Source organism: Lontra canadensis, unplaced genomic scaffold, assembly GCF_010015895.1.
Source record: "Lontra canadensis isolate GAN:19392208 unplaced genomic scaffold, GSC_riverotter_1.0 scaffold52, whole genome shotgun sequence".
NCBI lineage: Eukaryota > Metazoa > Chordata > Mammalia > Carnivora > Mustelidae > Lontra > Lontra canadensis.
The window spans coordinates 12,844,893-12,861,341 of record NW_022631046.1 but is presented as its reverse complement, the minus strand read 5'-3'; the positions used below and the strand labels follow the sequence as shown (position 1 = coordinate 12,861,341).

At 44.4% G+C, this 16,449-nt stretch overlaps 1 protein-coding gene across 19 annotated transcripts in view; it reads left to right on the top strand.

Moving 5' to 3' along the window:
* ANKS1B (ankyrin repeat and sterile alpha motif domain containing 1B) overlaps positions 1-16,449 on the top strand; it is a 1,097,747-nt gene that overhangs the window by 1,060,353 nt on the left and 20,945 nt on the right. For all 19 annotated transcript variants that reach the window (XM_032874307.1, XM_032874315.1, XM_032874314.1 and 16 more), the window contains 3 exons: positions 565-576; positions 1,483-1,569; positions 9,628-9,765. In XM_032874307.1, coding sequence (XP_032730198.1) covers positions 565-576; positions 1,483-1,569; positions 9,628-9,765 — 237 coding nt within the window. The remainder of the gene's footprint in view (positions 1-564; positions 577-1,482; positions 1,570-9,627; positions 9,766-16,449) is intronic.

Here is a 16,449-nt window from a genome sequence, read left to right as displayed (position 1 = left end):
AAAAAAAAAAAAAAAAAAAAAAAAAAAAAAACAGAAAAGAAAAAAAAAGCAGTTCAGAAGAAAGGCTTTTTTTCTATATTATATGAAACATTTAATAAATACTAAATATTAACAGTCTTACTGATCCGTGAAAGATGTAATATTGTTTTTAAGCTCAGTGAGTTCCATTCACACTATCCAACTAAAAGGCTTCCTTAATTCTGGTCACATTTCAGAATTTAAAAATGGAAAATTGGGTAATATTTTCTCCCAGTTCCCTTACTGTCCATAAGACAGGTGGTTGGGGAATGCCCACAGTGGAAGGTTGTGGTGTGTCAGGCACAAGGCTGTGTGGCACCGTGAACGGTGATGAGGGGACAGGAAGGGAGAGATGGGGTCTGAAGAGCCCGCGGCCACTCCTGCAGGAGAGGCTGTGCTCCATCTGCGTTTACCCATAAAGCCTGTTCTCCCTCTACCTTCTTAGGACCTTGTGCTGTCAGTGAATTATTGAAATGGTTTCCTCACCTTCTTATGTATTTTCTCTCCTCTTTTGTTCCCACCTGTCTTCTCTGGAAAATCCATCAGGCTAACTGTCAGGTAGGTTCTTCTCAGTTTTTATTTAATGTGATTATTAGGAGGAACCATAGTGGGGACTGAAGGACACAGACTATTGGAGACCCGTGATGAATGATCAAACAGAAAAGGTACCTCCTAAATTGTGGAGAAGGTTTGCGCACATGCATAAAACTCCCAAAGCTGCAGACCAGCAGCATGTGAAGCCGGCGTGAACATCTGTCATAAGAACTCAGCCTGAGGAAATCTAGTGGCTCTAAATGACGAAGGAGGTTACCTGGACTGTCCGGTTTTGCTGTGGCTCAAAATACGGACTGTTCCAGAGGGCTTCGCTGTGGTAGGGGGTATTCTGTCCTGCACAGTCACCAGCGATGGCACGACAAATTCGTCTGCTCTTCGGGATTTGGCCAGGTTCAAGAAAAATCCACAAGGAGGTGCTTAAATCCCTCTTCTAACTACATGATTCAGACCTCCATCGTGCCTTGGAGAAAGAGTGACTCTGGGAGAAGGGAGTGGTGGCACATGTTTTGTTAATGCCAAACTCACCCTTGGAGTTAACTCTGACACGGTTTAACTCCAGTCAAAGAACGGTTGCTTGAAATCGCAGTGGGAGACAGGGCCGTTCCATTGCTCCCTTTGGTGTCAGGGGAAAAGTTTTCCTTCACCCCCCCGAAGTGCCAGAACAAGCTCTTTTTAGATTCTCAAGTGCAAGACAGACACTTTAGAAGCCCAAACTGTGGCTGAGCCTAAGAGAAGAGAGACATACATTTAAATTAGTGTGTTTGGTGTGTGTTTGATGTGTGTGCGTGTGTGTGTGTGTGTGTGTTGTTTTTAAGTTGGGCTCATTTTTATCTTTTAAGAGGAGAAATTATGTGCTTCAGTTGCCATGCAACACAAACTGCTCTAACAGCTTTCTAATTTTAATTTCAGAAGTCTACTGAGCAAATGAAGAAGGTCCCCACTATTATTCTTTCGGTCTCTTATAAAGGAGTCAAATTTATTGATGCAACAAATAAGGTGAGTACCGCACCTCTCTTTGGTTTGTACCCCAGATACACTCCTGGGCATATGATCTAAAATACTTTGCTCCCATCATGCCCAGCATTTCCCATTTTATTCACGTCCTGCCCCCCACCTTTCTGCTCCCTGAACACAGCTGTAGATGTGTGAGCACACGCACGCGCACACACACACACACACTCACTCATGCATATACACAGAAGGGCACGTTGCATCTGGGGATTTCGTCTAGGATTCCTATACATGTTTTGCTTTTTCTGTGTGCTTCTCTAACAGACTGTGGCCATTTAGTATCTGGCCCTTTGGATCTAGAGAACGTAACAACAGAAAAAAAAAAAAGTCACGGATGTAATGAAAATGTAGCATTGTCATCGTTCCTCCATCAGAGGAAAATGTTACTGGCCAAAGGACCAGGACATTTGTCTTCCCATTTCTCTAGCGACATCTACATCCTTTCTTTGGATACAGTGAACACCTGACACAAGGAACACATTCTCTGACTTTTGTATCTTGTAATTGCGTTTATTCCCAGCTATTGAGACAGAGGAGAGGATTTCGACTGTATTGTTTTCTTAAGAGGCACAATCAGAAATAAAGCTCAAGGCATGCTGTACCTTTGTACTCACAGTGGAAACAGTTCATGAGCTCTGAGGTCAAGTGCGAAGAGCCAGGTTGCATTTTACTTAAGTGTTTAGAGTCCCTTTCTTGGTGAAGATGACAGAGCACCGGGGCTAGACTAGAATGCTTGGGTGTGACTACTGTCACTCCATAAACAACCAAATCTGACCAGTTCCTCCTCACAGAACCCCCAGATGTCCACATGTTTTATTCCTGTATCCTCCCAACTGACAAACTATAGAAAGATCCCCGTTGGTGAGTACCATTTATTTTCTGGACCCCCTATGGGGTTCCCCTAATTGTACTCACTCCAGTTTGGAGAAAGGTACTCAAAGTCATGGAACAGGTGGACTAAACAATAGTTAACTTAGGGTTGGGGCAACTGGATTTAGACACTGAGGTGGGGGGTCCCACGGGCAGTGACTCCTGGGTGGCTATAATAACCTGAGCATTGAAATCAGCCAGTTCTGGGGTTTCCTGGTGTATCCAACAGAATGGGGAAGATAGCTGTGTCAGCATTCAGACAAGCCCAGGCTCTCTGGGCCTACTTAGAACAACCTCCCAGTTTTAGCAATGGTTCTGAAAGCTTGAACCCAGTACGATGGTGCAGGCTGATCTTTCCAAAGCATGGAGTCAGATGCCTTGTGGGAAATGATAGTTTCAACCCGGCAACAGGGTGTTGACAATTACTGTCGTATGATCACAACTGTGGAGATCCTCATCAGGAAAATCCCGACTGATTTGCTTTCTTTATTAGTTGGAAGCAACTTTTAGTTACTGGTGCACAAACTTTCTTTGTCCTTAAATTATAGTCAGTTGGTTTTTAAAGTTTCAGAACATTATGGAATTCTCATGGACAACACCATTACTATCACTGTTTCTAAGGTTCAAGAAAGGCTTTGGCATCTGGGTGTTTTCCCTAACTTGGAGCAACTCTCTCTATCCATTTGCATTTGAAAACCATGAATAGCAATATATTTTTAGTATCAGAGTTTGACACTTCCTTAGATTAACCACCTCAGGAGTCTTAGAGTCTGACAATTTCTAAACAAGTGGTATTTTTTTTTTAAAGATTTTATTTATTTATCGGACAGAGATCACAAGTAGGCAGAGAGGCAGGCAGAGAGAGAGGAAGAAGCAGGCTCCCTGCTGAGCAGAGAGCCCAGCGCAGGGCTCAATCCCAGGACTCTGGGATCATGACCTGAGCCGAAAGCAGAAGCTTTAACCCACTTAGCCACCCAGGCGCCCCTAAACAAGTGGTATTTGCCCTGAAAAGTGTCCAGAGTCTTAAGGCTGTCATTCTGTGGAGCTGGTGATGTGACCTGCTGGGCCTCTATTAGCAGCAGCTTCTCAAATCTGCTCTCCATGTCCTGCTGCATTTGGCTTGTGGGCACATCAAGGGCTGCAGAACCTGATCCTCCCATACCTTGAGGAGACACGTCTGCTTTAGTTGACAATAATTAGATGAGTTATCCACAAATGCCTGCTCATCCGTGGCTGTTGTGTGGAAGTGCGAGCACTGAGCAATACACAGAAGATAATCCTGTGTGAATAGAAACACTAAAGAGGACAGCATAGCTCTCGAGGTCTTGGAGGTGGTCCTCAGCATATGTGCAGAATCTAGAGCAAAGGCAAAATGCCTGTGCTGGTGGCAGGCAAAGCCAGCCTCTCTCCATGCCACGGGCCTGGTGGCTTTTTCAGGAATCGGGAGACATTGACTTCTACACTGACAAGTGCACAGTGTCCCCCTTCCAGTGTCTGCAATGTGGCCGATCTAGCCCAATGGAACAGTGGATAGGGAGAGAGTGGGTGACTCAGGGCCACATCTGGTCATTGGTGTGTGAGAAGCCAAGGCAGAGAGATTGGATTAGAACAGCAGAAGAAAGAAAGAGTGTTGGGCTGCACGGGTGGGATTTGAGGGCAGAAGGCTGAGAAGCACCACCACCAGCCAGGGCTGAAGGACCGGTTCCGAAAGTCCTCGAGGCTGCATTGTCGAAGGGCCGTTCTCCGGCTGTGTTGTGAGGGGAGCTGCCCTCCGACAGCCAGGCCCCGGCAGTGTCCGCTGGGCCCCGCTAGGCCGCCCGGTTCTGGAGCAGAGGCCGACCTCGGATTAGCGCTCACCACCGTGGGAGAGGAGCGCAGTGTCGAACTCGAGGCCTGCTTTCTGTTTGCCCCGGGGACCTCTGCCCTGGGAGGCGTTGTCTTGGGAGCTGCTTTGGTTGGAAGGACTTGAGAAGCGCGCGGCTATTTGAAGCCCTCACAAGATGAGGTGCTGGAGGCCGCTAAGCCTGCAAGGAGGCAGAGCCAGGAGTCACACCTTCGTATTCATATTTGATGCTTTCACTGTGCTTTCTTCCTAAACGGCCCTCTCCGGCTGCTGCAGGGCTCTCTCTCTCTCTCTCTCAGCCTGCAGAGCTGGAGGTGCTTATTCCACCGGACGGTGCAGGGACGGGAACAGAAGGCCTCAGGCCTCTGCTAAGTGACTGCGCTGCAGTCTTACAGCCAGCTGGTCATGGGGACAGACTGAACCCTGACCCAGCCTCCCCACCCCCTAACCGAACACAGCTGCTGTCCCTCCACCGCCACCGGCCAGTTTGCAGTATGCTGCTCTAATGTATCTGTGACACCCGTTAGGCCAGAAAAGATGAGCCCTCCCAGTAAAGCACTTCTCTCCTTTCAATCCAAGAAATCCAGGACTTCGGCTGCTCCGTGGGGAAGGGCTTGGTACCTAGATAGAAACTTCTAAATGTATTGCCTAGAACTTAGGAAACAAATCGAACCACTAGTCCTGATTTAAGAAGGGAGAGCAGAAAGTAGTCTCGAATTCAAAATGGAACTTGGAATAGACCTAGTCCTAAAATGTTGTAGATAGGGCACAGCAGCTTTCTGGAGATCCACAGCCCAGAGAGAACTCTAGTGAGGCCTTCGGCCCAGAGGTCTCTGACAGTTTGGTTACAGACTTGTGTTCAAACCAGCAGCGTCTTGCAAGAGGTGGCACATCCCCACATCCAATGCGTGCATTTTGCCTTCCCGCCCGCCCTGACACCTTCCTCAGTCTTCCCATCCAGCTAAATTAGGAAGAGTGCAGCACTGGGGTTTGGTTTTTGTTTGTTTGCTTTTTGAATGCCAACTTCAAATAGGGCTTAGGCTGTTTTTTAAGCACAAAATAATTCAGAACATTTGCTTAAACAAGTGCTCGCTCTTTTTCTTCCTTTTTTTTTTTTTTTTAATAGCACATACTTCTCTTTCCAAAAAGCTCAGAGTCAAATTAAGAGCCCATTAAGCATGTGTGCTGTTCTCATCTGCATCAGCCTCTCCACGGGTCCCCTCCAGGCAGCCCTTAGGTGGGGCTGCTGCCTCTGTTTCGGGTGCTTTCTCTGAAGTTCTCCCAGAGAAGGCCTGGCCTGACGAGGGGGACTCAGGAGAAAGGCCCTGCCTGGCAGAGCCAAGAGTGAGGGAAACGGGGAGAGGCTGACTCCTAGGCCCCACACTTTGCATCACACACCCTTCTGAGAACCTATTAACTGGCTGGACCACACACTTGTACTCTATACCCACAAGGCAGGCCCCTATTTAGCTGTTTCTCAACATGATGAAAGGCAAAAGACAAGAAAAACAGTCTGTCCCTGTTGCAAGTACTGAGCTGCCAAACTTTCCATCCCAAAGAAGGGATGGCATGAGCCCCTCCTCCCTCTTTGTTTTGAGCCTTTTAAAAGCTCTAGTCTCCTTAGAACATGCCTAGATATGGAGGCTGAGCAACAGAAGTGGAGTCTGTTTTAAACGAAGATGCATCACCTGTTCCTTATGTGGACATCCACTGTTAATTTATGGAGGAGCCACTAACTGATGCATGGCAGATGGTAGAAAGAATGAGTTCCTCCTTGACATCTTCTCTAAGGAGGAAACCAACCGTCCAGTCTCCAGCTGTAGTGTCCTTGGTCTCAGACGCACCCTCCTCATGGAGAGCTGGCCTCGCTGTTCTGGGAAGATAGTGCAGAGGGAGGGCAAGCTCTTGGGGCTTCATCACATTCCAGCCCCATTGGTAGATCAGGAAGTTCTGTTCAAAAGTGCCTCTTTACATAGGCTATCTATACGAACTCACTTAACTGCATACAACAGTTAGGATGATTACACATCAGTTATTCTTAACTGAATATAGAATACATTTGTTAGCCTGCCTTCCCTCTGGACCACAGCAAGAGAGGAATAAAAATTTCAGTAGAGGGAGGGGAGGCTGATTTGGAAACATGGAGCAACACAGAGGAGGGCAGCTAAAAGACAGCCCTGGGCTCCTGCAGATAGAGAAGTGGGAGATTCCAGAAAATGAGGGAAAGGGCAAGAAAGACAGGAAGGATATCTTAGTCCATTTGGGCTGCTGTAACAGATGACCAGACTGGGTGGCTTAAATAATAAGCATTTATTTCCTACAGTTCTGGAGGCTGAGAAGTCCAAGGTCAAGTCACCAGCAGATTCAATGTCTGATGAGAGCCCATAACCTGGCTCACAGACGGCATTTTCCTTCTGTGTCTTCACATGGCAGAGAGCTGGCGAGGTCTCTCTTCTCTTATAAGAGCATGAATCCATCATGAGGGCCACACCCTCAGGACCTGATCACCTCCCAAAGGCCCCACCTCCAAATACTACCAGATCAGGGCTTAGGATTTCGGCATTGCTAAGATTTCAAGATATGAATTTTGGGGAGGACACAGACATACAGTCTGTAATAAAAAGAACTCTCCAAAGATATCCTTTACCTACTTTACCGTTTTGCCCAGGGCCATGAGGCTGCCACACGCCATTGAAGATCGTTGACAAGTATTATCTTGTGAATTGGCAAGACACAGGGAATTCAGCGTACTAAAAATCACAGGGCATTTTTTTCACTGCAACACTTTCCCCAGAAGTTGATCTTGCAGTCTACCGTTTGCTAGCAAAAGATCTCAGAAACACAAAATGCCAATTTAGTTAAAAAAAAAAAAAAAAAAGCTGGAGCCAGTGCTCTATTTCTGGTGACAATGGATCTTAGATAGGTGACCCCAAATCCACACTCCCCAAGGTAATGGCAGCCCCCCGTTAAAATGACGGTGGAGGCTCTCAGCACTTGCTAACGTCTTCCCTGTAAAGACTGTAGATTCTGAAATTCATTTTCACACTCACTAGTTCTTAATTTAGTTTTCTACTTGAAGAAATGCTACCTGAATGCCAGAAGAAGATCATGACCTTCTAGTTTGAAACTGCATCTTACAATAGGATGTTACTTGTTTATGGGATTCTGGTTTCAAATTGAGTTATTTTTGACAGCGCACTGCATGTCGTGTCAACATACAGGGCCACAGTGAAGAATGCCTTAATTTAATTTTCTTTTATGTGTTAATTCTGTAATTGCTTCCCAACCACACAGCTCAGTAGAGCGAGGGACGTGAAGTACTTGCTGGGGGTGCTGGCAGGGAAGGACATTTTGTAAGCATTTTTAGGCATTGATGGGTATACGTGGAAAGTTTTATGGCCAACAGGTTATTTAAGACTGTGCAATTAAAAAGTAATTAGCATAACTAACGTAGTGAAGGTTTTAGATCTCTGACAACTGCAAAAAAAAAACATAAATGGGATACTATAAGATAAAAAAATGATTGCATAGTTTTTTTCTCTTTTTAAAAACATCTGTGTATCAAAAGAAATTTCTAGCAGGGTTTGCAGCCACCGCAATGCTCCTTGGTTATGTTGTGCTTCAGAGTAATGGTACTTAAACCTTTCTTCATTTGCCTTCCACCAGTTGCTCTTAGATGCACCCTGGCAGGGAGATGGCATGAAGAAATGCTGGAGAGAAAGAAGTGAAATGCTATTAAACCAGGGAGTGGGGAGTGGGGAGTGGGGAGTGGGGCTGAGCTCCATAGTCAAGCAACTTTGCATTTTCGTCCTAGCTCTGCCACCTGCCCTGCATAAGGCACTTACCCTGAGTACCATTTTCCCCACCTGTGAGATGATAAGAAGAGCCACAGCACCCACTCGTAATTCTGCACGGTGGGTGGAGTTAGCAAGGTATTGTCATCGTCAGGCCAGGCATCCAAGACCTGAAGGATGCAGAGCAGTTGTTTCCGTCATCCCACCTCTCCTCCTCAGCCTCCACAGAGTCTGCAAGAGCGAGCACCTTGAACTGCTGGTGGGGATGCAAACTGGTGCAGCCACTATGGAAAACAGTACGGAGGTTCTTCAAAAAGTTAAAAATAGAACTACCATCGGATCCACTAGTTCCACTACTGGGTATTTAGCCGAAGAAAACCAAAACACTAATTCAAAGGGACACATGCCCCCCTATGTTTATTGTAGCCTTATTTACAATAGCCAAGGTATGGAAGCAACCTGAGGGTCTAAAGATAGGTGAATGGATGAAGAAGGTGAGTGGGATAAAGTGTGCATGTACTACATGTGTACACATCCACAATAGGGTGTTGCACAGCCATAAAAAGGATGAGATCTTGTCATTTCCAACAACACAGAAGGACCTGGAGGGTATTATGCTAAGTGAAGTAAGATTGAAAAAGACAAATACCATAGGATTTCACTCATGTGGAACTTAAAAAACAAATGAATAAACAAAAAGCAGAATCAGACCTATAAATATGGAGAACAAACAGGTTTTTCAGAGGGAAGGGGGTGGGAGGATGGGCAAAATGGGTGAAGGGGTGTGGAAGATACAGGCTTCCAGTTATGGAATAAAAGGCACAGACGAGGGAATGTAGTCAGTGACACTGTAACGGCATTCCATGGTGACAGATGGCAGCTACGCTTGCAGTGAGCCTAGCATAACATACAGAGACGTCGAATCACTGTATTGTACACCTGAAACTAATGTAACATTAAGTGTCAACGATCCTTTAAAAAACTGTTTTAATGAGCGAGCACCTTGATGCTTCCAGCTGCCCACTTCCTTCTATACCTGTCTTTGCTCTGGGGCAGTGGGGAGTGGGGAGCACAGGAAGTGAGGAGCGAGATGGGGAAGGGCTTAGAGAGCTCCTTGAGACAGAGTTTCTCCCCACATGCAGAGTGTGACAGATGATCCTTTCCAGACAGAATTAGCAGGAGGCAGCAGTGCCTATCTATAGGTGTATACGGGGAATGAAAACCATAAAATGCTTAGTAACTACTGTTTTTTAAAAAAAGCGTGTCTGCCACCCAGAGTGCTTCTGCTCACAGCACCTGGTGAGAACCACTGCTACAGGATATGACTACCTTAAGTTGTTTATAATTAAGTGAAAACATTCCTTCCAGACCTGGTATATTTTTGCCCACAGGTAGCCTGTTGTGTCACTTTGAATGTTGCTTGTCTAGAACATTCTGGAAAGGGGGAATGCAACTGATTCCCAAGTCATTTGCCTTGGTTCTAAAATATGCTGGTTTGCAAAAGAAAACAACCGTCATTTATTTCATTTATTTCAGAACATAATTGCTGAGCATGAAATTCGTAATATCTCCTGTGCTGCCCAGGACCCGGAAGACCTCTCAACATTTGCTTATATCACAAAAGATTTGAAGTCCAATCACCACTACTGTCACGTGTTTACTGCCTTTGATGTGGTGAGTACTGTCTTTGGACAGATCAAACATTTCCCCAAATTTACCTGCAGTTTGTTGAAAGCTTAACTTGCAGTTAAGATACTTGGCTTGTCTCTTGAGTGTTAAAGGTATGCCTGAGGTAGGACATTTTGCAGACTCGGTTTCCCTGAGCTTTTACCCTATTGTCACTCATCCATTAAATTTAGAACCCTGCTTCTACTTGGTGTCCGAATTGCTGTTGCTCAACTATTAACTTCACTTTTCAGATTTGACAAATCCTGTCTTCCTTTGGTACCAAAGCATAGTAATGCCTATTGGTTTCTCTGGCGGCCACTTCTAAATAGTAGGGTGTAGCCATCTAGGTTTGTTGGGAAGAAAAATAATTTCAGTGCCTCAAACATGATTTGTGGTCTTCTCTATTGAAAGGTAGTCAAACAAATTAGACACCTACAAATAATAATTGGGAACACCAAGGTTTGGTCTATTTGCTTATTCAGAAGTTAGTCTCGTAATGACATACTTACAGTATTACACCACTTATGGTCCTGTTTGTCATTAGTCTAAATATTAGCCCTTTATTACAGACACGAGAAATGAAAGCAAGTCTAGAAAACAAGTGTTCCTTGAAGATAGGTAGATAGATACCCTCAATGTGGTATGAATTCTTGACAGTATCTCTAATACAGTACATTGGGCATTCTGTATTTGAAGCAGATAGAACACATATTTGCAACCATGAAATAATTTGTAATCAGAAGAATTATTAAAATGTACTGCTCTCCAGTGTGTTTGAAATATACATATTTGAAGAATTACACGGTAAATGCAATATAATGTGTTCTTAGAAGGCCAACCCACAGTTCAGTGTCATGGGTTGAAACTTCTTGGAGCAGTCTTTGTGAGCTCCGGCTAACAGCCAAGGACCAAAGATTCCCATAATCCAAAATACACACCATTCTAAGGTCCATTAGGCTCATGCCCAGAGCATTTGTATCACGCTGCAGGTGGCTCATCTCTTTCAGTTTTGTCAAAATGAAAACAGGAAAGAATGTTCATGTGCCTTTAAAAAAAAAAATCCCTTCTATTTGGGTAGGTATGTGAAAAATAATATAAAAGTGGTATGGAGTAATAGTAAGAACAAAAAAGCAAAACCCACAAAAGCTGCTTCAAATATCTGGTTGTGTCTGTTTGCTTGAGATCCATGGTGTTGATTAAGGTCATTTCAGCATTAGGTTTCTGGTGCCTTAAATATAACTCCCCATTCTTGAGAAATGCCATTGTTTCTGTAAGCGCAAAATTCCGTTCTCTCCACACGGATTTTGGTTTGCGTGGAACACCTTTCACTGAGGCAGTTGGGTTAGTGTCATAGAAAGAATGGGCAGATCAGAGTTCACACCCCAGCTCTGCTTCCTGCGCCCTAGTCTTGGACGAGTTGCAGGACTTTCCTGAGTCTCGACTTCCTTTGTCTATAAACTAGGTACAGGGATGTGTACCTCGTGGGTTTTCATCAGGATTAAAATGAAGGAACATGTGGAGAATGCCTCATAAATAATAGGGGTTCGATGTTCGCTCCTTCCCTACCTCTTCCCTCTCTTTGCCTACTGACAGCACGGTTGGCAGCCCAGTCCTCTTCCTGCTGAACGCCGTAACATAGACCTGCCACAAGTGTGTTTATGATCCAGAGTTTTCCCACTGCTCTTATAAAAGAACTGGAAAAAAAAAATAGAAGTAATAAATAAATAAAACAGAAACAAGAGAAAGAAAATATTGACTCTGCAGGCCTTAGAATGGCGTATTGCCTCCATACAGTGTTTGCACCGAATGCCAGGGTTCATATTGTGATAGCCTTCAGGATGAATTCCAGCTTTTCATTGACTACTGCAGCATTTCTCTGTAAGTTGGTTTTTAAAGTAATATATAACTGGCCTTTATAATCGTACCCCAAACAATATCCTATATTCAAACTAAAAATGACTCCTGTGGGCCATAGGCCCCCTTGAGTTTTTAGCAATGTATGTGTGATTCCAGGATACTGAGGCAAAATGTGGGGAAAAAAATAGTCAACTGTTTAGTTTTAGGATCAACATGATGTCCCTGATACATTTGGAAGCATGTAGAATATTGCCTCATCTTTTATCTTTCCACCCAGATGTTTGATTTATGGTAGACCTCCACAGGCTTAGGATTCTGGTATCCGCTCCAAAGGATTTTCATCATATACCACAAATCCACCATTTTAATCCTCTCTAGGTGAACACAGTTTGTCTGACTTCAAAAATAGCAACAAAGGCCATCAGCCTTGACCAGCCTTTGAGCAATTTTGAGATTCAACAAGCTTTGCTGCACCAAAAAAAAAAAAAACAAAAAAACACCTTTTTGAGTGTAGATTTTGTACCTTTACATAGGGCAGTTCAATATTCAGTCTAGTCTTGAAGCTTTAAAATTTTTTTGATATGAGTCATTCTCCTGGTTGCCCAAATGGCAAAAAAAGAAAAAAAAAAAGGAAAGGAAAAGAAAAGAAAAAAAAAAAGAAAAAGGAAAAGGAAAAGAAAGGAAGAAAGAAGAATGCCTTAAGTATCCATTTTATCTTTTAGCTGATATGCATGCATACATATACATTTTCATTGCAAAATTATTGCTGCTTTAACCCTTGTTTACAGGTCTAAAAATGTTGTTATGAATGTCTGCTATCATTGAGAAAAGTCAGTGGTGTCTAGAACACTTCCAGCTTGTGGAGAGTTAGATTTGAAATTCAGAATATTTTCCCGCAGAAATCCTGTGGTCTGGGAAGGGAGGCCCAAGTCCCCCCACAAATCTACCAAGCGAGTTGAACATCGCTCACTTACAAAGGGACACTGCTGCTCCTTTAATACACTCAGATGCTGGGAGGGGGTACAGTGCGTCCTGTCCCCCAAGTTCATCTGGCTGTTGAGCCTTTTTCGGAGAGCACCTTGCAGGGGTGGCATTCTACAGAACATACTTTAGGAAGTGTTATACTTTAGGATCTCTAAGCCTGTTTCCATTAGAATCTATGCTAAATTCAGCTTGTGATAGTTGCAGTTTTAGATGACAGGTAGATGAAAAGAAGACTGGAGCAAAAGCAGAATTAGGGGGCAGGTTCCCATGTAAAAAGCTGGTATGTACCTACTGGCAAGCACTTGACCTCCTTTCATTCTAGACTCTCGCTGTCATGACAACAAGAAAACATCTCGTCCACTGCAGAACAGAAGGCTTCCCAAACCCCATCGTCAAGGCAGTGAAAACTTAGGGGCCGAGGCAGCTGTAGGACTGGGTAGAAGAGAAGGATGTGTCATGATCTCAGAGGGCCGAGGGGGGGTACAATGCAGCTAGAACTGCCCAGATTGGGGGGAGGAGAGAGATGAGTGTTTCAGTGGCCACGAAATTCCAAACCTGCTGTGATCATCCTTAGAAGGGCGCTATGAGTACAAAACAGATATAACCAAGGTAACTTGGAAACTGTCATCTTCTATATACTGTTCACTCAATCCAGATTCCTAAGTACTAGAATGAGATAGGTCAGAAAGATTTTAATGCATGCTCTGTGGGACTAGCAGATTTATTGCAAAAATCTACAAAGGACCTCATTCAGTTGTTTTAAAACATGGAAGATTTTTTTTTTTTAATGGCCTTAAAAGCCATGACTGTTGCTAGACCCTTGCAAATTCTCATTTCTCTTTAAAGAATGCTTGCAGTCTTTGATATTCTTTTTCTCTTACGTGCAACTCCCAAATTCTGTAATCCTCAGTGCGCAGCACGTGGTATGGCTCCGACCGGCTCCGGAATATGCAGGGAATGTCGAAGTCATGATGCTGGTGGGTGGTAGATGTGGGAGACGAAGCTCCCTCTTTCCTGTGTTTTCTTGGCTGAATGTGGGCCATGAAAGGAACTAAACGGGAGAAGCAGAAATGACGACATGCAGGCAGACATGTTCGGTGGACTGGTAGCCGCTGATAGTATTCTGCCATCAGGAGGTACCAGCAAGCCAAAGCATAGAGGGAAAAGAACAGTAGAGTCAACCACACTGTCCTGACCAATGAGACCTATGCCAGCTTCTGACTTTGCCTCTGCTATGAGTTTCTTTCTTGGTTTTCTCATCTGTTTAATGAAATTAAAATTCCTGAGCGCCCCCTCCCTTTTTTTTCCCAGTTTTAGTGAGATAAAATTAGCAGAGGACTTTGTTTTAGTTATACGACTTAATGATTTATGTGTATATTGTGAAGTGATCACTGCAATAGCTTTAATATCCATCAACCGCACAGTTAAACAGTTTTTTCCCTTGTGATGGGAACTTTAAGATCTACTCTCTTAACAACTTTCAGATACACAGTGTAGCATTGTGAACTGTAGTCACTGCGCTACACATGACATCCCCAGCCCTTATAACTGCAAGTTTGTACCTTTTGACTCCCTTTACCTGTAGCACCCATGTGCAAACTGTGAGAGTATATACGTGGGGTCGCTCGAAGTCCCTGACGAGGAGTATTTCCGACTTTCACTGCGGAGGTTGTCCAACAGAGTGGGAACTTGGTGCACGAAACAGCTGCTGTTGACGCCAGCTGGCCTCTGACAATGAAACGAATATTGTACGTGCAGTGGGGTGGTTAGCTTTCGTTCTGTTTCTCATTTTCTCCACCTGAAAGTGGCCCTGGACCTCTTTGACTCTGAGACGGTGAAAGTGCATGGCAATCGAGGAAAGTGCTAAAGAACAGAGAGCCCTGAGGATGGGGCCGAATGCTTCCCCTGGCTTGTCCACGGTGGAGAGTAGCACCGACAGCAAAATTCAGGCTACTCCCTGGCCAGGGAAACCCCTCAGCAAGTCCGTGTCAGGAAGGATTCTGCTCCCAAGAGCAGCGAGGGGCTCTCACTGAACAAAAAGAAGGCAGCATCAGCAGCCCAGTGGCTCCTACACACCACCTCCTCTTCCCTCACCCAGAAAGGGATAAATTAACACTGTCAGGGTGCATTTATCTGTATCTTTCAACTCCATTGGCATAAATCATTGAGAATTAACCAAGTCACAAAGTCAAAGGTGGGTGGATATTCAAGGAATAATAATCCCCTTTTTTCCCCTCTCCTCCCTATTTTTTTTGTGGGTGAGGGAGGGATGGATGTTATTCATGCCTTAAATCAATCCCATTTTTTGTGACGCTGGAGCAGAAGACATTCTGGCATTTTCTACCCACCCCCCCGACCCAGTTTGTCTGGCAGCATTTACACATGTGTTTGCCTCCTCCCAAATGACTAAAAATCACATGTCATATTTAGAGGTGTGGCCTTTAGAATCAGGTCAGCACCTCTTAACTTTATAGTTTGGCCAAGAACTAATCCTCAGTTTCATCTGTAAAAGAGAGATGGACAGCAGTACCCACCAGCCATGGCTACTCTAAGAATTAAATGAGTTAGTCACTCCTGTCCTGCTGAGGACAGGACAGGAGAGGGGTAGCAGCGGTTGTGGTGATGGTTAGATTCTTTCTTGTCGTCAGAACCTGCATGAGGCTTTATGTCCCAGGTTTTCATATATAGCATGTGTTTGTTGCAGCAGCATTCCACACTTTGTGGGAAGAAGTCAAAGTCCATTTAAATGCATTTATTGAGTGCCTACTATGAGTCAGGCACAGGTCCCTGCTCTCCAGGAGCTCGTAGTTCCGTAGAAGTAGGGAGGACATAACAAATGGTTGCAATAAAATCCCACCCATGCTATCCTGGAGCTGTGCCAGCCTCTAGCAGGGCTGGGGCTCCCAGAGGAGGTATGCTTGGGCTGGAAGCTGAACGCTTAGTTTGTGTGAACATGTGATAAGTTTGGAGGCATGACAACTCATTAATTCATTTTGCAGTGGTGAGCTCAGGGCACTAGACACACATCTGCAATAAGCAAGAAAAAGTCATTTATATTTACTGTGTTTATTAAGCCAAGGAAACGGACTTGTTCATTTGAGAAAGATTTTTGATGAGAAGGGTTAAAATAAAAAGGGTTTTTGAATTTGGTAAGTGCCCTTTTTCAAAGGCATCACAAGTTAGTGATGGGGTTACTGTAGCTTCCACTAGGAACTCTGACTTTTGAAGAGTGGGGAGAGGTGGAAACCTAGGAGATCTCTCTTTTGACACTCTTTCTCCAAATCCCTACCAAGTAAGAGGAAAAAGATCAACTGTGTTTCCCTTCTGCCCTGGCAAGCCAGTCCTCCGGCATGGCTACCCAGGGCCTGCTCTCCAGCCAGCTTGGGCTGTGATTCCATGTGGACAGGTGACCATGGGGCACGGGTGCATGATCTCCATGGCGAACCTGGAATGTTACAAGAAAGCAAGTCCTGACTTAGGGAGGAGGGCCCAACTTCCTTGTTAAGTCTTTGCTAAGCCAGTGCACACTCATGTGCTCAGGGTGAGACATGAAGTTAAACATTAGGAGGTAATGGTGGAATGCTCTGCCACCTTTAAAAATCTGATTTTTGAACAACGTTTAGCAGCAGGAAAAAGCCATTCACGATTTAATGTTGCATGAAAAAGCAACTTACAAAACCACATATCAAGTATGATTCTAATTTTGTTTTCAATTCACATACATAAATATTCATGTAGCATATCAAAGTATTTGTGTATATGTACAAATGTAAAAGGAAAATAAACCAAAAAGCAGTAGTGGCTGTATTCCAGCAGTCGAAATTTACAGGTGTTTTTCTACTTTCTTTA